The 21,404-nt window shown below is 52.3% G+C and overlaps 1 protein-coding gene across 3 annotated transcripts in view; it reads right to left on the bottom strand.

Moving 5' to 3' along the window:
* Positions 1-8,596: 8,596 nt before the first annotated feature.
* LOC119958017 (probable G-protein coupled receptor 132) overlaps positions 8,597-21,404 on the bottom strand; it is a 37,191-nt gene continuing 24,383 nt past the window's right edge. The window contains exons 1-2 of one of the 3 annotated variants that reach the window (XM_038786275.1): positions 13,655-13,774; positions 8,597-10,394 (exon numbers count right to left, since the gene is read on the bottom strand). In XM_038786275.1, the coding sequence (XP_038642203.1) occupies positions 9,319-10,326 (1,008 nt within the window). In that variant the 5' untranslated portion in view covers positions 10,327-10,394; positions 13,655-13,774 and the 3' untranslated portion in view covers positions 8,597-9,318. The other 2 variants (XM_038786276.1, XM_038786277.1) reach the window with 2 other exon arrangements.

The following is a 21,404-nucleotide window of genomic DNA, read 5'->3' on the forward strand; positions in this document are numbered from 1 at the left end:
CTGAACATAGAACATAGAACAGTACAGCACAGAACAGGCCCTTCGGCCCTCGATGTTGTGCCGAGCAATGATCACCCTACTCAAACTCACATATCCACCCTATACCCTTAACCCAACAACCCCCCCTTAACCTTACTTTTCTGGACACTAAGGGCAATTTAGCATGGCCAATCCACCTAACCCGCACATCTTTGGACTGTGGGAGGAAACCGGAGCACCCGGAGGAAACCCACGCACACAGGGGGAGGACGTGCAGACTCCACACAGACAGTGACCCAAGCCGGGAATAGAACCTGGGACCCTGGAGCTGTGAAGCAATTGTGCTAACCAACAGGGCCGGCCCAAGGTACCGGCAACTCGGGCAGTCGCCCGGGGCGCCATGTGCTAGGGGGCGCCAGAGACTCGGGTCCCGCGCATGCGCAGTTGGGCCGGTGCCAACCAGCGCATGTGCGGTGGCCGCCCTCCACCAGGGCGCCCCCCCCTCCGTCTGCCCCCCCCTCTCGGGTCCCCCCTCCCCCTCTCGGCCCCCCCCCTCTCGGGCCCCCCCCCTTCTCGGGCCCGCCCCCCCTCTTGGGCCCCACCCCCTCCCCTCTCGGGCCCCGCCCCCACTCCCCTCTCGGGCCCCGCCCCCCTCTCGGGCCCCCCCCTCGCCCCCCCTCCCGAAGGGCGCCGAAGTTCAGCTTGCCCGGGGCGCCAGCAACCCTAGGGCCGGCGCTGGCTAACCACCATGCTACCGTGCAAGCCCGAAGTGGGGCTTGAACCCAGAGCCTGGTGTCTCAGCGGGGGAGGGGTGCCACTAACCCAGCCACGGCTGATACCTAACCTGAAGGAAGAACAGAGAATGCTGAGACACCACCCCCCCCCCCCCCCCCCCCGCCCACCCTGCCCCCACAGCAGTCACATGGGGGAACATCGCCACCTGTGGTTCCCCTCCAAGCCGCTCACCACCCTGACTTGGAAATATATCGTCCGTACCTCCGCTGTCGCTGGGTCAAAATCCTGGAGCTCCCTCCCTAACAGCATGGTGGGTACACCTACACTACGCGGACTGCGGCGGCTCAAGGAGGCGGCCCACCCACCGTCTTGCGCTTCCAGTGGAGGAGGGTCCGGAGACCACTGAACACAGCGTCAATCATCAGGAGAACGAGTGGGGGAAAGGAGGCAAACTGTTTTCATAGAACCATAGAATTTACAGTGCAGAAGGAGGCCATTCGGCCCATTGTGTTTTCACCGGCCCTTGGAAAGAGCACCCCACTTAAGCCCGCACTTCCATCCTATCCCCGTAACTCAGTAACCCCCACTTAACCTTTTTTGGACACCAAGGGGCAATTTAGCTTAGCCAATCCACCTAACCGGCACATCTTTGGACTGCGAGAGGAAACGGAGCACCCGGAAACGTGCACAGTCCACCCACACAGTCACCCGAGGCCAGAATCGGACCCGGGTCCCTGGAGCTGTGAGGCAGCAGAGCTAACCACTGTGCCGCCCTGCCGCCCACGTGGCGCGCTGATGTGACCCGGAAGGACCTGTGTCTATAAAATTAGTAATTGGTAAACAGAGCGCGATAAATACTTGAAGGAGAATGATTTGCAGGACGATGGGGAGAATGCAGAGGGCTGGCTCAGGTTGGATGGGCTGAATGGCCTCCCTCAGTGAAGTACTATCCCATATTGCTTCAGATGAATTGATTTTGCTCATTTAGATTTGCAGGTGATTTATTGACTGAACACTAGGTGGTGCTGTCTCCACATTTGCTGATTGTTTTATGTAACTCACATAGTGACGCACATTTGTTGCCTGGATTCCTGGGGTCCCTCACACGGCAAGTGTTTACTACCTATCCCCCACCCACCAATGCTGAGCCATTGCAGAGCCTTATGGTGATTCATCCCACACTGAACCACCTGCTGGGCCACTTTTGGGTTCCATTATGAGCCAGCCACATTACTGTGGGTCTGTAGTCACCCATCAGCCCGGTCCTGGATAAGGACAGCACAGTAGTTAGCACCGCTGCCTCACAGCGCCAGGGTCCTGGGTTCGATCCCGGCTCGGGTCACTGTCTGTGCGGAGTCTGCACGTTCTCCCCCGTGTGTGCGTGGGTTTCCTCCGGGGGCTCCGGTTTCCTCCCACAGTCCAAAGATGCGCAGGTTAGGTGGATTGGCCGTGCTAAATTGCCCCTTAGTGCCCTGGGATGAGCGAGGCCTAAGTTGAATGCTCATTCCGAGGGTCGTTGCAGACTCAGTGGATGGAGTGGCTTCCTTCTGAACTGTCGGGATTCGATGATCCTAAGGACATTCGCAATTCAGATGTGTCCAATCCTGAGGGCTCTCTTTGACCAAGGTACCAGAGACAAAAAAACGGTTCTCCCAGGTTACCATGCAGCTATTGAAGCTACTCTAATGAGGCAGGGAGAATGGCGCGTCCTTGATAATGACATGAAGTAAGTGGATGTGTTATGTACTCTGGGATAACACAGGCTGCAACTGGATGCAGCTTTAACCAAAAGATACTCCAGACCTTGAAGTTAGTTCAATCTGAGTTATTGAATCCAGTAGCTCAGTTAGCACAGTTCTCTCTGAGTTCGACTCTCTGCTAACCTAAGTGTGGTTACTCTGTCTGACTGAAGCAGACTAGCTCTTAGCCACGTGCTGGAGGTGTGATACTGTACATACACCCTGACTCACTCTGTAGATGTTCATCAGTGGAAAGAGGCGGAGTGTGAGCGCCTCGTGCCTTTTATAGTGAGATACCACCCCTGAGTGTCCTGCGTGCTCATTGGTCATGTCCTGTTCTCGATCTTCATTCGCTGCCTGTCTATATATCATTATCTGCATGTCTGCATATCATGACATTACATATTTTGTATTTTGGATCAATGCAGAGATGGCATGAGTCTCTCTGTGTAATCGATTTTATTCAGTGCATTATAATGTCTGCTCCATGCATCACCCCCAGCTTCAAGTATTTCTACAATGTGTTGACTTTTCTCTGAGTCTATGCCCAGTCTTAGTGGATCAAGTACAGTGAGCGGCAGTAGCAAACAGACTCACATAATCAAACACAGAGCAGTTGAACAATTGGACAAAGACAGTGAACCTCTCTCAGCTAGTGAACCTGATATAATTCGGTGTAAATCAGGAAGAGATTGGGGGGGGGGGGGGGGGTAAATAAAATTAATGGACAAGGATCTGTGATAAGGTGGTATGAGTGGGGCAGAAAATGGCATTCATTGAAGCCTTGAGTCCTTTAACGTGAATAGCAGGGAATCAACATGCAGAGTCTGCAAGCACGTGGTATTTATTTAATAGGGCTTAGAGTAGAAGACTCAAGATGTCTTTAAACAATTGCACAGGCCCTTGGTGAGGGCACCATTGGGGCACTTATGTATAGGTTTAGTCTCCAAGAAAGGACAGACAAAGAACAAAGAAAAGTACAGCACAGGAACAGGCCCTTCGGCCCTCCAAGCCTGTGCCGACCATGCTGCCCGTCTAAACTAAAATCTTCTGCACTTCCTGGGTCCGTATCCCTCTATTCCCATCCTATTCATGTATTTGTCAAGATGCCCCTTAAATGTCACTATCGTCCCTTCTTCCACCACCTCCTCCAGCAGCGAGTTCCAGGCACCCACTACCCTCTGTGTAAAAAACTTGCCTCGTACATCTCCTCTAAACCTTGCCCCTCGCACCTTAAACCTAAGCCCCTAGTAATTGACCCCTCTACCCTGGAGAAAAGCCTCTGACTATCCACTCTGTCTATGCCCCTCATAATTTTGTAGATCTCTATCAGGTCGCCCCTCAACCTCTGTCATTCCAGTGAGAACAAACCAAGTTTATTCAACCTCTCCTCATAGCTAATGCCCTCCATACCAGGCACCATCCTGGTAAATCTCTTCTGCACCCTCTCTAAAGCCTCCACATCCTTCTGGTAGTGTGGTGACCAGAATTGAACACTATACTCCAAGTGTGGCCTAACTAAGGTTCTATACAGCTGCAACATGACTTGCCAATCCTTATACTCAATGCCCCGGCCAATGAAGGCAAGCATGCCGTATGCCTTCTTGACTACCTTCTCCACCTGTGTTGGCCCTTTCAGTGACCTGTGGACCAGTACACCTAGATCCCTCTGACTGTCAATACTCTTGAGGGTTCTACCATTCGCTGTATATTCCCTACCTGCATTAGACCTTCCAAAATGCAGTACCTCACATTTGTCCGGATTAAACTCCATCTGCCATCTCTCCGCCCAAGTCTCCAAATGATCTAAATCCTGCTGTATCCTCTGACAGTCCTCATCGCTATCCGCAATTCCACCAACCTTTGTGTTGTCTTCAAACTTACTAATCAGACCAGTTACATTTTCTTCCAAATCATTTATATGGGGGCTGGTTTAGCTCACTCGGCTAAATCGCTGGCTTTTAAAGCAGACCAAGCAGGCCAGCAGCACAGTTCCAGCTTCCCGTACCAGCTTCCCCGGACAGGCGCTGGAATGTGGCGACTAGGGGCTTTTCACAGTAACTTCATTGAAGCCTACTCGTGACAATAAGCAATTTTAATTTCATTTTTCATTTCATATATACTACAAACAGCAAAGGTCCCAGCACTGATCCCTGCGGAACACCACTACTCACAGCCCTCCACTTAGAAAAGCCCCCTTCCATTGCTATTCTCTGCCTTCCATGACCAAACCAGTTCTGTATCCATCTTGCCAGCTCACCTCTGATCCCGTGTGACTTCACCTTTTGTACCAGTCTGCCGTGAGGGACCTTGTCAAAGGCCTTACTGAAGTCCATATAGACAACATCCACTGCCCTACCTGCATCTATCATCTTTATACTTTGGCTTGGATGGTGTGAAACGGTCACTAGACATGAAGGGATTGCCCTCTGAGGAGGGATTGAGTAGGCTAGACCTAAATGCCCTGAAGAATGAGAGGTGATGGTAATGGGTTTGGTAAGGTAAATTCTGCGAGGATGTATCTGCTTGATGGGGAGTCTAGAACCACGGCGGGAGGTGGGGGTGTGTGGCGGGATTGGGTGTATGTGGGGGAGGGGGGAGAGTGGGAGAGGGGAACACTCTCAGGATAAAGGGTCGGCCATTTTGGACCTAGGTGAGGAGAAATCTCTTCACTCGGGGGTTGGGGGGGGTGTGTGATAGGTTAGCGGTGGGGTGGGCGGGATGCAGATTTGAGATTACCATCAGGTCAGCCATGATCTTATTAAATGGCGGAGTTGCCTCGAGGGGCTGAATGGCCTGCTCCTGCCCCTCGCTCGAATGTTCCTCTGTCATCCAGGGAAATGGGGGTATTGCAAGAGGTTGAAGATTAGCTGTGAGATGAGCAGGCGTGATGGGCCAAGTGGCCTAATTCTGCTCCTGTCTCTTACGTTCAAACAAATTATGGAAAAGCTGAACGGGAGATTTACCAGGACTGTAAACGTCGATCCAGTACAGGGTGGGGAGGTTGCAGGGAACGTACAGCAGGGTCACAGGAGCCGTTGTTCAATATTAAAGTGAGGCTGTTGTTAATTTGATCCCAAAACAATTTGTGAAGTGTGAAATGACTATTGGGTTTATTGGCAGGCCGCAGCATTACACACATCCGTGTTCTACCTACCACCCCTGTGTCCCAGCAGTCTCGCTTTACAAGTACCCTCGGCACTTCATTAAACAATGCTCTTCACCTGTGTATATAATTAACATACCATTAACAGCTGCAACGGCCCGATCATGGTAAACCTTTCCAAGAGGGCCTCCGCTAGTGGCCCTCAACAAAACTCATGAAAGGCAGGTTATCTTGTCGTTAATCTAATAGCTGTTGGGGGGAGCTTTCTGTGCACAATCTGGACACCTTGTTTGCCTTCAAAACAGCAGTGACCACACTTCAAAAGTGTATCCTCGGCTGTGAAGCAGTTTGGGGCGGGGTGGCGATAGGCGTTACATAATTGCAACTTCTGTCTTATTCGACAGTTAAATCTCGTGAGCTCCTGACTTGCAAATATCTAGGTCTGCTGATTCATGATTGATTTGGGGATGAGGTGACCAGCGTCAGCACTGTCTCTCTCTCTCTCTCTCTCTCTCTCTCTCCCCCATGCACATTTTCCCCCGCCCCGTCCCTCAGCTGGAAATGCTGGTTGATGTCTGCAACGCTGTTGTGTGGTTAGCTGCAGATCTACATTCCTCATCGTGTGGTTTAACTGGCGATAACTGTCTCCTCTCTACCCGCCTCACACCTCAGAGTGCCTGCCGACTTCCTCCGTGCTAACCTTCTAAACAAGCCCCAGCTCGACCCTCAGAACCTTTTCGTTTTCTTCGCTTTCAATTATTTCAGGCTTGCTCGCGGCACAGCGGTTAGCACAGTGGCTTCACGGTGCCAGGGTCCCAGGTTCGATTCCCGGCTTGCGTCACTGTCTGTGTGTCGTCTGCACGTTCTCCCCCGTGTCTGCGTGGGTTTCCCCCGGGTGCTCCGGTTTTCTCTCGCAAGTCCCGAAAGACGTGCTGTTAGATGAATTGGACATTCTGAATTCTCCCTCTGTGTACCCGAACAGGCGCCGGAATGTGGCGACGAGGGGCTTTCCACAGTAACTTCATTGCAGTGTTAATGTCAGCCTACTTGTGACACTATTAAAGGTTATTATTGCTATCTCGATTTGCCACGCTTGAATGTGAGAAAGGGAGGGGGCGAGAGAGAGGCAGAGAGAAAGATGGGGGGAGATGGAGGTAAGGTGTGAATATCTGGGCAATATGCACAGTGCTACAAGGGATACGCATTGAAAGCGAGAGAGAGAAACACGAATACAAGGTTGACATAGAATAGAATCCCTACAGTGCAGAAGGAGGCCATTCGGCCCATCGAGTCTGCAGCGACATTCTGAAAGAGAACCGAGGCCCCTTCCCCCCATCCTATCCCAGTAACCCCACCTAACCTTTTTGGGCACTAAGGGGCAATTCAACACGGCCAATCCACCTAACAGCACATCTTTGGGACTGTGGGAGGAAACCGGAGCACCCGGAGGAAACCCACGCAGACACGGGGAGAACGTGCAGACTCCGCACAGACAGTGACCCAGCGGGGAATCGAACCTGGGACCCTGGCTCTGTGAGGCAACAGTGCTAACCACTGTGTCACCGCCCCGCCCCCATAGGATTTACACTGAGTCACACACCCGATGGAGGAGCTACGCTCCGACAGCTAGTGATTCCAAACAAACCTGTTGGACTTTAACCTGGTGTTGTAAGACTTCTTACTGTGTAGTGACAAGGAGAGAAAGACAGAGGGACACACACACACACACACACACACACACACGCATACACAGTAGCAGAGCGACAGTAAGAGAGAGAGACGGGTGGGAATGAACGAATGAGAAAGTGGGAGCTGTCTTGTTATGCTCTAAGCGTAGCATAAGCGGCTTCCTTGTGGTGCACTTGACAAAGGAAGGTTCAGACGTGGCGATAGCTTCAACATGTTTATTAAACTATTTACACTTCTATTACTCGGGTTCGCCACTACTGTTAATCCTTCTATATCTACTCAGGCTGACTAACCAGTCTGCTACAATCCACGTGGTGGGTGTAATATTGAATCAACCCTGTGTCTGTACTCACTGACTGTCTCCACTGGAAAGAGGAAGATCATGTGCGCTGTGTCCTTTATATATGGGTTGGTGTAATGCCCTCCTGTGGTAGTGTCACCTCTGTGTGTATCGTGAATGCCCATTGGCCGTGTCCTATCTAACTGATCTATTGGTTGAGTGTCTGTGTGTCATGTCTCTGGTGCTCCCTCTAGTGTCGAGCTAGTCTACGTGTATTTACATTAACCCCCTTGTGTATTTACAGTGATGTACATCACCACAGGAGCTTCGAGAGGAAGCGGTTTGTCCCCATTTTCATCTCCCAATGAAATGGGTGAAATTCTGCAACATTCCCAGAGCCCTGAGCACTAACTGAAGCCTTTTCTCTCTCTGGCTAGTGTGCGGAGCCTAAACCAAGTAACTGATTGCCCAAAATGTTCAGAAAGAAGTTGCAGCCAATGTGACCCAGGTCGGATTTTACAATGTTGGGAGCAGGGTGGGGCGGGGGGGGGGGTGAAATGGAGACTTCCTTCCGAATCCCGTGGCGTTAAATCCCGAGGATTAAAACGTGACCGGTATCGGTGAGGCTCTCCTTAATAGCCAAGTCAGCTGATGGACCGTGAGGTTTGGTGGTGCCATACAAGGCCAAGGAGGCTCGTGGAAACGAATTTGGAGCAGAGGTAGGCCATTCGGCCCCTCGAGCCTAATCCGCCATACAATAAGATCATGGCTGATCTGTTTGCGTCGGAGTTCCACATTCCCCATCGACACCCCCCCCCCTCCCGATGACCTTTGATCCCCTCGCCCAACAAGAATCCGCCCACCCCACCTTAAAAATATCCAGCTGCCCACTGTTACCTGTTGAATTTGTCCGTCTAGATTTGTCCGCCACATCACTTTTCACCCGTTTGCCCGATGTTAACTTGACTATTTAGTCTGCGTACGAAGCTTGAGGTGGAAGTCACCCCGAAATCCAGCCGAAGGGTTGTGAAACATGTTTCGTGAATGAAGTAGAATCAAAGAGAAATGAAAGCGTGAATGAAACTGTCCTTTTATTAACAGAAACAGTATCATCAGAATCTGAGTCCCAGTCATGACAGACACAAATTCTGGGCATCTCATTATAAATGCAAATGGTTGTGGTCTTATTACATATGTAAATTGTGAATATTCGCTACATATTCAAATGCCACGTTATAAATACGTACTCGAGGAGGGCTTATCACACCTAAAAAAAATCCCTCGAGTCTCTTCAACTGAGCAAAGGGCAAATGTTTGGCTCAAGGAAAGAGGTTTGACCCCTGGATCTCCTCGTTGGGTCCATGTTTCCAGCCCTGGGTCTACGCTAGGATGTCCTGTGGGAGTGGAGCACTCCCCCTATCGCAGCACGACGCTAGGGAACGGGGAGGACCCCAGGGTGACTCTGCAACTGCCCGCCACTGCTCGTCGAGGCCGGAAAGCCTGACCCTCCACTCCGGCCTCTACCCTAACCGCCTGCTTGGTCAGTCATTAGCTGGGCAGTCCACCCCTTCCAGAGAGTCCATGTTGCCAGCTGTTTCTCTCAGCAAGGACAGTTCAGTTATTTGGGTTGGCAGTGTGCAGGCCACCTTTCCATCTCCTGGCCGGCTGACCCACATCCGGCCTCCTGTCCGGTATCGGAGCTGGGTGCAGGCATGAGAACCAACCTCCTTTCTCTCGGCCAACGGCGAACCCAAGCTCCAGACCGTTCACTCCGGCCATCCCGCCCCGGGTCACGTGCCGCTAATCAACGCGGTGGTCTTAGTAAGCGAAATGGGCGATCCCTTCGCCCTCCCCTTTGCGAAAGGAGTACAGCTGAAGGAAGTAAAAACGTTCCTCAGGTCCTTTTTGACACCGTTACTGACCAACACGTAGAGGATTGGGTCCACCGCACTGTTGAGGCTGGTCAGAGCCAGGGCGACGTTGAAGGCCAGGTGAACCTTCTCTTCAAAGTCGCAACTGCAGTCGGCCAGAGTGAAGTAGATCGTTCTGAGCAAGAGGATGATGTGATAGGGGGCGAAGCAGATGACAAAGATGATGATGACCGATATGGAAATGAGCTTGACCTTTGCCTTTTGTTCCCTCCCCAGGGTTAAGCTCTTCCTGACGCCTTTGACGATCCTCTGGTAAGACCAGGCCAAGATCAGGAGGGGCACCAGGAAACCTGCCGTGAAGCGGAGGTAGTTGCCGATGGCCACCGACTGGACTAGGGGTATGTGCTCGAAGCAAGTCATGTTGTCCGCATCGTGGCCCACGTCCTGGCTGGTGGAGCTGAGGAAGATGGCAAGATGGAGGGCGAAGGTGGCCAGGAATATCAACAGGCTAACCTGCACGGCCTTGCCTGGCCGCCGGAAGCCCTGGGACTCGATGGGATAGACAACCGCCAAGTAGCGGTCAGTGGAGATGCAGCAGAGCAGAAAGATGCTGATGTAGACGTTGGAGTAGAAGACAAAGCCCGAGAAAAAGCAGGCCGCCCGGCTGAGCTTCCAGTGGTGGCCATTGTAGTAATACAGGACCCAGAGAGGAATGGTCAAGACGTAGAAGAAGTCCGATATGGACAGGCTCAAGAGGTAAACTCCAAGGACGTTCCTCTGCTTGACTTGCAAGATGATGGGCCACAGGGTCAGGCAGTTCATGGTAAAGCTGACAGTAAAGATGACACTGTACATCGCCGCCAATTCAACACTGTTTTTCTGGAAATCGATCTTACATTGGCTGCAATTGGATGATGATTGGTTCATGTCCTCTGGGGATGGCTCACAGCGCAATGCAGGAGGACCTCAGATTCCGACACCAAGCAGCGATGGATCTGGAAGAGGACAATGACAGATAAGTTTAAATAAATCACAGCATTGGAAATACCGAGGGGCGGTGAACAGGGCCGGCGGGTAGGCGTCTGAACAACGAACCTCGAACCTAAAATATTCTGACAAACATTAAACCTCCGAAAGCTACACCACCAGTTTAGCATTATAAAACCTCAAGTCACCCAAGATCGACCAACGCGGATGGAAAATGCCTGCTTCACGTGCAGGCAGTAGGTGAGACAGAAAGGTGTTACATTTCCATCAGTCAAACTGCCAACTCACCCACAATTGTATCATTGAATGGCTTTCGTAAACCTCAACCGCCTTCCAAACCAAACTTATGTTCCTATGTCTTATTCTCTTGTAGTTCTACGACCTGCGCTTCCTTTTTTTCAATGTCCTATGTTCCATTGTCCTATGTTCATATGACCTATGTTACTATGTCATAATATCCTGTGTTCATATATCCTAATGTCCTGTGTTCATATGTCCTATGTTCCTATGATCTATGTTCCAATATCTGATGTCCCCGTCTTCCTCTATCTTTGTTTCGATGTCCCTATGACCCATGTTCCTACGTCCTAATACCCCATGTTTATATGTTCCAATCTGATGTTCCAATGTCCTATGTGCCAATGTTCCTGAGCCTTATGTCCCTCTGCGCTATGTTCCTATTCATCCAATTCAATGCATTGCTTTCTTTCTCTATGATGTGGAGATGCCGGCGTTGGACTGGGGTGAGCACAGTAAGAAGTTTACAACACCAGGTTAAAGTCCAACAGGTTTGTTTCAAACACGAGCTTTCGGAGCACTGCTCCTTCCTCAGGTTCCTTCCTTCCTTCACCTGAGGAAGGAGCAGTGCTCCGAAAGCTCGTGTTTGAAACAAACCTGTTGGACTTTCTTTGTCTAGGTTGCTACCTCCACCAATCCACGGAAAACTCCTTTTAATTCTGTGCTTGAATCTTCGTGTTGTACGTCCTCACATCTACAAAGGAGTGCCGGACGGTGACACCTTGGGTGCGGGTCTGAGGAAGTGAACCATCATGGGTACGAACCATCCCAAAGACTATTTGGGAGTTCCCCAGTGTTAAGGCCAATATCCTTCCCTTGGCCGACTCCGCCGAGGTACAAGCACACTTTCCCACATTGGCACATGTTGGATCTTGCTGTGCAGTCCATCGAGGAAGCTTTGCTTCATGCCAAACACTTACTTCCCCCATCAACCAGCCTTAACTACCGACAGTGCTGGCACGTCCCCCTGGGCGGGCGCACCGTCAATTCCAGCCCACTTGACCCAGAGTCGCAACACAATTGAATGAACCAATAATTCTTTGAAAAAAAAGCCTAAAGTCTTTGGCCCTGAGCCGTCCAATAATTACAGTCACTAGTTTGTAAAATTAAACGAGGTTTGTAAAAGTTTATCAATAACAGTAACTAGAATAAATACAACAGGTTAACAATAATCTAATTCGTAACTCTCCCCGAACTCCACTTAAACGCATTCTGCCCTCTACACACACACACGACAGACAAAGACAAGGGGAGAAGTGGGGGGGGGGGGGGGGGGGGGGGGGGGGGGGGGGGGGGGGGATAATAAGTGAAAGTAAAAGATAAGAGTCTTCTAACATTTAGAAAGGTTTCTAAGTGCCATTTGTGGCGGGTTTCATAGAACATAGAACAGTACAGCACAGAACAGGCCCTTCGGCCCTCAATGTTGTGCCGAGCCATGATCACCCTACTCAAACCCACGTATCCACCCTATACCCGTAACCCAACAACCCCCCCCCTTAACCTTACTTTTTTTTTTAGGACACTACGGGCAATTTAGCATGGCCAATCCACCTAACCCGCACATCTTTGGACTGTGGGAGGAAACCGGAGCACCCGGAGGAAACCCACGCACACACGGGGAGGACGTGCAGACTCCGCACAGACAGTGACCCAAGCCGGGAATCGAACCTGGGACCCTGGAGCTGTGAAGCATTTATGCTAACCACTATGCTACCGCGCTGTCCCCTTCGTTTCGTTGGGAGTTTCCTGCCGGCTCTGTTGGTGAGTTCCCCTCCGCTATCTAACCACCCTTCGTCACTTTGTTCGGGGCTCTGGGGAGTTTGTCACCAGTTTAGTCTACACTCAGAATTATTTGCGTCGTTGGGGACCTTTTGGTGGTGGTCCCCCTATTACAGGGGCACTGTGGGGGGGGGTCTCCTTTTTACAGGAGTTCTTGGGGGGAGTCCCTTTGGTCAGGAGATCCCTTGGGGGTAGAAGGGGCGGGGCTCCTATTACAGGGTCCGCGAGGAGGTGGGGTCTGGTAGAGGAGGTGTGGCCAGACAGTACATTATTGGGGGGGCGGGGGGGGGGGGGGGCCTTGATGGTCTCTACCAGCATGGTGGAACTTGCAGTGGGCCAAGCGGGTAACCACTGCCCCCTTGACCCACCGCGAGGTCCACCACACCTGGGCCCGACTGGTAGAGACCAGAAGGCCTCGGCTGACCGGAGAATCACAGAAGGCTGGGCCCTCTAAATGGGTGCAAATGGGTTATTAAGATGCATTTGCATTTATTTACACGCTATCGCTGGCATGCAGCATGGATCTCACTCTCATCACCAGCGGGAGGGTGAGATCATCGCGATCGGATGGGAGCCCTGCGTCAATCCCGTTTTTACCCTGTCGCCCAATTCTCTGCCCCATCAGGGGACCCAATCCAGGCATCCCGGGATGTCCCAATCCCGCCCTTTGAGTATTTTCCTAAGAATTATTGGTTCATTCACTTGCGTTGTGACTCTGGGTCCCAGTGGGGCCAGAATCGACCGTGCACCAGCCCAGGGGTTCGTAACAAATAGTCATTCAAACTCACGTCCCTCTGGTGTATTGCAGTAATCTTCAATCTTACCCAATCTAACCCAATCCAACCCAATCTGACCCCCAATCTAACCCAAACTAATCCAAACAAAAGCCACTCAACCTGACCTACATCGTCGATGCAGAGCAACCCAGCCTAGCTGGACCGAGCCTCACCCGTGCCAATCCGAGACAACCCAGTCCAACGCATTACAGCCCAACCCAATCACCAAGCGCTAATGCCAAATCGCTATGGTTACTGTGCATCCGCAGTGCCAAATGCCCCAATTTACCCTTTGCAGGAGCGACGCAAGAAAGTACGATGCCGGTGGCAACGGGCGCCTTTTTCCGAATACAAAACAGAGCGGGGATTCTCGTCCGTCTTTTGCCCACCTACCCCCTGAGCCTGGCAGTTCCTACCGTTTTCCCCGGTTGATGCTGCACCGTGTGCCGGTGGCGCGTGTGAAGGGACGGGCGCTCGGAGATGTCCTGTGCTCGCTGGCTCGTGGTCGGTGCAGAGTGATTCCTGCAGCTTTCGTCAGCTCGCTAGAGCCGTCACCCACAGGAAGCTCGCAGCGAGAGAGTTTCACAAGCCTAAAATGACGCACTACTACGCTTTGACAGCAAGCCAACAGACAGAGAGCAAAACATGCGCTCATTTGGTCACCCGCTGGCGAGAATGTGAGGTTTGATTAGAGGAAGCTGCAGGCAGAACAGGTGCAGAACGCCAAAACCGTAAACATATTTTGATCGGGAACTCTACAGATGACTGCTGTTGGAGGCTGCGATTGAGTTCCCTCCCCGGCTCCTCACTGCCCTGATACCGTGGCCAAGTGGCTTCCCCTTATAGGTGACCTTGGGACAGGGAGTGAGCCAGCTATTCCACCAGAGAATGCATCACAGTCCAACCCTGAGCGTAGAAGATCTCCACTCGCGGGTGGCAATCAAGATCAAGACCATGACTGTTTCCTCTCCCAGAAAGCCACGGTGTTTTACAACACAGAAAGAGGCCATTCGGCCCAACGTTACTGTGCCAGCCGTCAAGCACCTGTCCACTCTAATCCCATTTTCCAGCATTTGGCCTGTAGCTTTGTGTTGCTCGGACGTTCCGAGTGCTCATCGAAAATGCTTCTTAAATGTTGTGAGGGTTCCCGCCTCCACCATCCTTTCAGGAAGCGAGTTCCAGATTCCCATCATCCTCTGGGGGAAAAGGATTTTCCTCAAATCCCCTCGAAATCTCCTTCCCATTACTGTAAATCTATGCCCCTTAGTTATTGACCCATCGACTAAGGGGGAAAGTTTCTTCCTATTCACCTTAACTGTCCCCCTAATATTTTTTTCATTTCAATCTGGTCCCCCCTCAGCCCTCTCTGCTCCAAAGCAGCCTAACCCGCCCCTCTTTATAACTGAAATGCTCCAGCCCAGGTAACATCCTGGTGAATCTCCTCTGCACCCTCTCCAATGCAAACACATCTATTGTTCTCTCTCTCCCTCTCTGCCACTCTCACTCTGTCTTTCTCTCTCTCTCTCTGCCTCTCTCTCTCTCTGCCTCTCTCCCACTCTGTCCTTCTCTCTCTCTGCCTCTCTCTCTCCCACTCTGTCTTTCTCTCTCTCTCTGCCTCTCTCTCACTCTGTCCTTCTCTCTCTCTGCCTCTCTCTCTTTGCCTCTCTCTCTCCCACTCTGTCTTTCTCTCTCTCTCTCTGCCTCTCTCTCACTCTTTCTTTCTCTCTCTCTCTGCCTCTCTCTGCCTCTCTCTCACTCTGTCTTTTTCTCTCTTGCCTCTCTCTCTCTCTGCCTCTCTCTCTCACTCTGTCTTTCTCTCTCTCTCTCTGCCTCTCTCTCTCTCACTGTCTTTCTCTCTCTCTCTCTGCCTCTCTCTCTCTCTGCCTCTCTCTCTCCCACTCTGTCTTTCTCTCTCTCTCTGCCTCTCTCTCACTCTTTCTTTCTCTCTCTCTCTGCCTCTCTCTCACTCTGTCTTTTTCTCTCTTGCCTCTCTCTCTGCCTCTCTCTCTCTGCCTCTCTCTCTCTGCCTCTCTCTCTCACTCTGTCTTTCTCTCTCTCTCTCTCTGCCTCTCTCTCTCTGCCTCTCTCTCTCTCTCTCTCTCTGCCTCTCTCTCTCTCTGCCTCTCTCTCTCTCTCTCTCTGCCTCTCTCTCCCTGACTCCTCAGCAGCCCAGGGTCCAGCATTGGGGTCAGTGGACCCTGGGCTTGGAGCGAGGGTCTGAAAGGATGAAGACATGGAGTAGAAATCAAGCGTGCCCCCTGCTCCGGAAGGAGTGTTACGCTGTCGGAGGTGGTGGGCGGGATCTCCGTTCCCCGACGCCAATATCGTAATCGCCGACCAGGAGGAGGATTTCTTTTGATGGTGAAATCGGGGGCGGCGCCTGTTTGTTGCAGGTTTCGTACACTCTGCCCCCTCCGAAATGGCGTCATCGCGCCGTGCGCCACTCGCCGTTGGGACAGTATCAGTGCGTCACCTGAAGGCCCTCCCCCGATGCTCCGCCCCAATGGGCCGAGTTCCTGACCAGGCGGTTGACATGGTCTCAGCGGGCGGGACCCCGGCGTGGAGGCTGCGGACAGATTGCTTATGGAAAGATGAGACGGGAAGGTTCAGTTAGGGCGCTCGAGAGTTACAAGTTAGCTAGGAAGGACCTAAAGAGAGAGCTAAGAAGAGCCAGGCGGGGACATGAGAAGTCTTTGGCAGGTAGGATCAAGGATAACCCTAAAGCTTTCTATAGATATCTCAGGAATAAAAGAATGACTAGGGTAAGAGTAGGGCCCGTCAAGGACAGTAGTGGGAAGTTGTGCGTGGAGCCCGAGGAGATAGCAGAGGTGCTAAATGAATATTTTTCGTCAGTATTCACACAGGAAAAAGACAATGTTGTTGAGAATACTGAGATACAGGCTACTAGACTGGAAGGGCTTGAGGTTCATAAGGAGGAGGTGTTAGCAATTCTGGAAAGAGTGAAAATAGATAAGTCCCCTGGGCCGGATGGGATTTATCCTAGGATTGTCTGGGAAGCTAGGGAGGAGATTGCTGAGCCTTTGGCTTTGATCTTTAAGTCATCTTTGTCTACAGGAAATGTGCCAGAAGACTGGAGGATAGCAAATGTTGTCCCCTTGTTCAAGAAGGGGAGTAGAGACAACCCCGGTAACAATAGACCAGTGAGCCTTACTTCTGTTGTGGGCAAAGTCTTGGAAAGGTTTATAAGAGATAGGATGTATAATCATCTGGAAAGGAATAATTTGATTAGAGATAGTCAACACGGTTTTGTGAAGGGTAGGTCGTGCCTGGGCAGCAGGGTAGCATGGTGGTTAGCATAAATGCTTCACAGCTCCAGGGTCCCAGGTTCGATTCCCGGCTGGGTCACTGTCTGTGTGGAGTCTGCACGTCCTCCCCCTGTGTGCGTGGGTTTCCTCCGGGTACTCCGGTTTCCTCCCACAGTCCAAAGATGTGCGGGTTAGGTGGATTGGCCATGCTAAATTGCCCGTAGTGTCCTAATAAAAGTAAGGTTAAGGTTGTTGGGTTACGGGTATAGGGTGGATACGTGGGTTTGAGTAGGGTGATCATGGCTCGGCACAACATTGAGGGCCGAAGGGCCTGTTCTGTGCTGTACTGTTCTATGTTCTATGTTCTAAACCTTATTGAGTTCTTTGAGAAGGTGACCAAACAGGTGGATGAGGGTAAAGCAGTTGATGTGGTGTATATGGATTTCAGTAAAGCGTTTGATAAGGTTCCCCACGGTAGGCTATTGCAGAAAATACGGAGGCATGGGATTCAGGGTGATTTAGCAGTTTGGATCAGAAATTGGTTAGCTGGAAGAAGACAAAGGGTGATGGTTGATGGGAAATGTTCAGACTGGAGTCCAGTTACTAGTGGTGTACCACAAGAATCTGTTTTGAGGCCACTGCTGTTTGTCATTTTTATAAATGCCCTGGAGGAGGGCGTAGAAGGATGGGTGTGTAAATTTGCAGATGACACTAAAGTCGGTCGAGTTGTGGACTGTGCGGAAGGATGTTACAAGTTACAGAGGGACATAGATAAGCTGCAGAGCTGGGCTGAGAGGTGGCAAATGGAGTTTAATGCAGAAAAGTGTGAGGTGATTCATTTTGGAAGGAATAACAGGAAGACAGAGTACTGGGCTAATGGTAAGATTCTTGGTAGTGTGGATGAGCAGAGAGATCTCGGTGTCCATGTACATAGATCCCTGAAAGTTGCCACCCAGGTTGAGAGGGTTGTTAAGAAGGCGTACGGTGTGTTAGCTTTTATTGGTAGAGGGATTGAGTTTCGGAGCCATGAGGTCATGTTGCAGCTATACAAAACTCTGGTGCGGCCGCATTTGGAGTATTGCGTGCAATTCTGTTCGCCGCATTATAGGAAGGATGTGGAAGCTTTGGAACGGGTGCAGAGGAGATTTACCAGGATGTTGCTGGTATGGAGGGAAAATCTTATGAGGGAAGGCTGAGGGACTTGAGGCTGTTTCCGTTAGAGAGAAGAAGGTTAAGAGGTGACTTAATTGAGGCATACAAGATGATCAGAGGGTTAGATAGGGTGGACAGAGAGAGCCTTTTTCCTCGGATGGTGATGTCCAGCACGAGGGGACATAGCTTTAAATTGAGGGGAGATAGATACAGGACAGATGTCAGAGGTAGGTTCTTTACTCAGAGAGTAGTGAGGGCGTGGAATGCCCTGCCTGCAACAGTAGTGGACTCGCCAACATTAAGGGCATTTAAATGGTCATTGGATAGACATATGGATGATAAGGGAATAGCGTGGATGGGCTTTAGAGGGGTTTCACAGGTCGGTACAACATTGAGGGCCGAAGGGCCTGCACTGTGCTGTAATGTTCTATGTTCTATGTGACTGCGTCCAGCGCCCCCACAGACAGGCGGGAGCTGTGCTACTGGCTCAGGCCGGATGGGGGGGGGGCTTCCGGGAAGGCTGGGGGGACTGGTGGGGGGTGGCTAGGGGGGGGGGCAGGTTGGATTCGCGCATGGCCGACGCCATGTTTAACGGTGCGGCCGCTGCAGGTCATCGGCGTGCGCATGCGCGGCCACGGACCCGGCAATTCTCCGCCCGTTTAGTTCATGGAAGTCGGCGAGATCCCAGGACTAAAGTGAATCCCTCAGCCAACATGACCAAAATGCGGGTTATGCATTCTGGCACTGCGGTGTGCGGGATCTTGCTGTGCGCATATTGACTGAATGCCGCGTTTCCGACATTGCGGCAGCACCCAAGCTGTAAAGCATGCCGGGACACCGGAAGGGTGCTATATAAATGCGGGCCCTTCTCGTCCATCTTTCCGAACACTCCTGCCCCATCTATCTGGAAAATGGGAGTGTGGCCGTTGTGTGTGAGGACGGGCGCGGAACCGGGCTGCGGGGTGAGGCCGTTATCACCGGCCGGCAGCAACTCGTCGCCTCCGACGGCCTGCGAAACGGGGGCCAGGGCGGGGGCTGGTGGGAGTGAGTACTTTCGGGAGAGCAGGAACGTGAAGGGCGAGGCGGGGAGGTGACATTCTGCCTTTTCAGCTGAAACTCAAAGCGAAAGGGTACATTTGAGGACTTTCCAGGTGCAGTTTGAGTAACTGCCATCCGTGTCACCAGGGTGACTGCTTTTGACAACTGAAACCACAACTGACAGGAGGAAAGTTCCCCCTCAGGTCCCAGAGGGATTCAGGGAGATTTTGTCACTGCCTTGTACTTTTCCCTCACCGTCACCGTCACCTCAGGATGTCCGTCGATACCCACACCCTCAGCCTGTGGGTAGACACTGTGGTCAACGTCGGATTCTGTGCCCGCAGATCTGCCTTCCTGCCATTCTCTCCAAACCCTACCAGTGCACCCTGGCTTGACACCGCACCGCAAGCCAAAACCATCCCCAGGGCAACGCCAACCCAGTGAAGAAACCGTTCCGCTTCAGCGTCCGCCTGAAGGTTTGCAAAGTAGCTCCCATGCCCAACGGCCCTCTGCAGCCAATTGCCGCCCAGCAAGATCCCGCAGGCAACGGTGTGATAATGCGCAGGTCAGCCCGAACGGTGCGTTAGTGACGTTGGTTGAAGGATAAATATTGGCCAGGTCTCCGGGGGAGATACCCCTGCTGTTTTACCTCACAGTGTGTGTCCTCCGTGTCCTGGTTGAGCCCCTAGTGTTTCCTGAGTTTGCTACTCGACCGTAGGTACACGTCCGGAAGGCTCCCTCCCAATCCCTGTCCTACACAACGTCTTAAATAATAATAATCTTTATTGTCACAGGTAGGCTTACATTAACACAGAATTCAGAATGTCCAATTCACCCAACAAGCACGTCTTTCGGGACTTGTGGGAGGAAACCGGAGGACCCGGAGGAAACCCACGCAGACACGGGGAGAACGTGCAGACTCCGCACAGACAGTCACCCAAGCCGGGAATCGAACCCGGGACGCTGTGAAGCAACAGTGCCAACCACTGTGCTACCGTGCCGCCCGCTTTGCACATATGGGAGGACATCATTGCCCACTGACCCTCATCCTTGTCTGTAAATTACACAGTGGCCTCGCCCCACTCGACTTGAGGAAATATTTCCATCTCTTTGTGGCAACTCATCTCCTTCCGCTCTGCCAACTTCTGCCCACTGCCCTCTCGCCATCCCATCACTCGCGCAGAGTTCCGAGGTGTCATCTCACCCCAGTTCTCAGGGAACTCCGCTTTCAAACGCTTGGGGGCACGATCTATCGGCCGCTCCCGCCATAAAGGGGACATGATGTGGCCCGTAGATGCCGGGCGCGGCCTCTTCGGGGTGTTACCCGTCTCGCCACGCCTCGCCAGATCTAACGGGACCTCGCAAGGCGTCTCCATCGGGATCCCATTGTGGGCGGGATCAGTACGTGGAAAGTCGGCATGTTGGAGTGAGTAGCTAGCCTCACTCTAATGTGCAGCTCGGCTGATCTCCCCGAGGCGTTGAGATTTAACCCCTCCACGTCGGGGACCTTGGGCGAGAGCCGTTCAGTACTGATCCCCAACAAATGGGCACCAGTCGGAACGATATTTGGGGAGCTCGCCCAGGGGATCGGAGACCCCTGGGTGGTTGGTGGCTGCTGGTGCCACCTTGGCACTGGCACTCTGGCAGCGCCACCTGGCTGCCAGTTGGGCACTGCCCAGGAGCCAGGCTGGCATTGTGACAGCCTGGGGATTGGGCCCTGCCTGTGCGAGGGGAGGGGGCGGGGCGAGGAGCCCCTTTTAGCTGAGCTGGGTATTTTGGGGGACGCGTTGAGGGGATCGATAGATCGGGGTGCCATTTTAAAATGGCGTCCCGATCTCCTCCTGCGCTCAGGACTAACGGCCAGCGGAGCTCCCCAGTGTAGGAAACGGGACTGAGTGCATCCTCGATGGGGCGTTCCGGCTGAGTCCCTGGATAGTAACAGAGCCCCGTTCGATAGCGTGGTCTTTCTGGGCGCTGTGAGCGCCAGGAAATACCCGGCTAAACGTGCTCGACGTGGGATTCCTTTGCAATTCGGTCAGATCATGACTTTTCTGCATCTCTCCCCGTTTTTAAATGCCTCAACAAGAACCCCTTCACCACACCACACGTCCTCCACTCCAAACCAGCCTTGCACACATCATGTTTGAACCTGCTATACACCTCAAACCGGATGCCTATGCTTCAGGGGAGATGGTGGCCCAGTGTTAACGTACCCGGTCCTGTAATACCCAGGCTAACACTCTGGGGACATTGCCTCAACTCGCCCATGCACCACCCCCCCCCATAGAATTTAAATTCAATTAATTAAAAAAGAACCTGGAATTATAATACAATCTCAGCAATGACGACCATGATTGTCGTAAAACCCATCTGGTTCACTAATGTCCCCTTTAGGGAAGGAAATCTGCCGTCCTTACCCGGTCTGGCCTACACGTGACTCCAGACCCCACACAGCGATGTGGTTGAGTCTTAAATGCCTCTCTGAAATGGCCGAGCGAGACACTCAATTCAAGGGGCAATTAGGGACGGGCAACAAATGCTGGGCCCGGCCCGGCGCCGCCCACATCCCCAGGGGCAGCACGGTAGCACGGTGGTTAGCATAAATGCTTCACAGCTCCAGGGTCCCAGGTTCGATTCCCAGCTGGGTCACTGTCTGTGTGGAGTCTGCACGCCCTCCCCGTGCCTGCGTGGGTTTCCTCCGGGTGCTCCG

Source organism: Scyliorhinus canicula, chromosome 27, assembly GCF_902713615.1.
Source record: "Scyliorhinus canicula chromosome 27, sScyCan1.1, whole genome shotgun sequence".
In the NCBI taxonomy this organism is placed as follows: domain Eukaryota; kingdom Metazoa; phylum Chordata; class Chondrichthyes; order Carcharhiniformes; family Scyliorhinidae; genus Scyliorhinus; species Scyliorhinus canicula.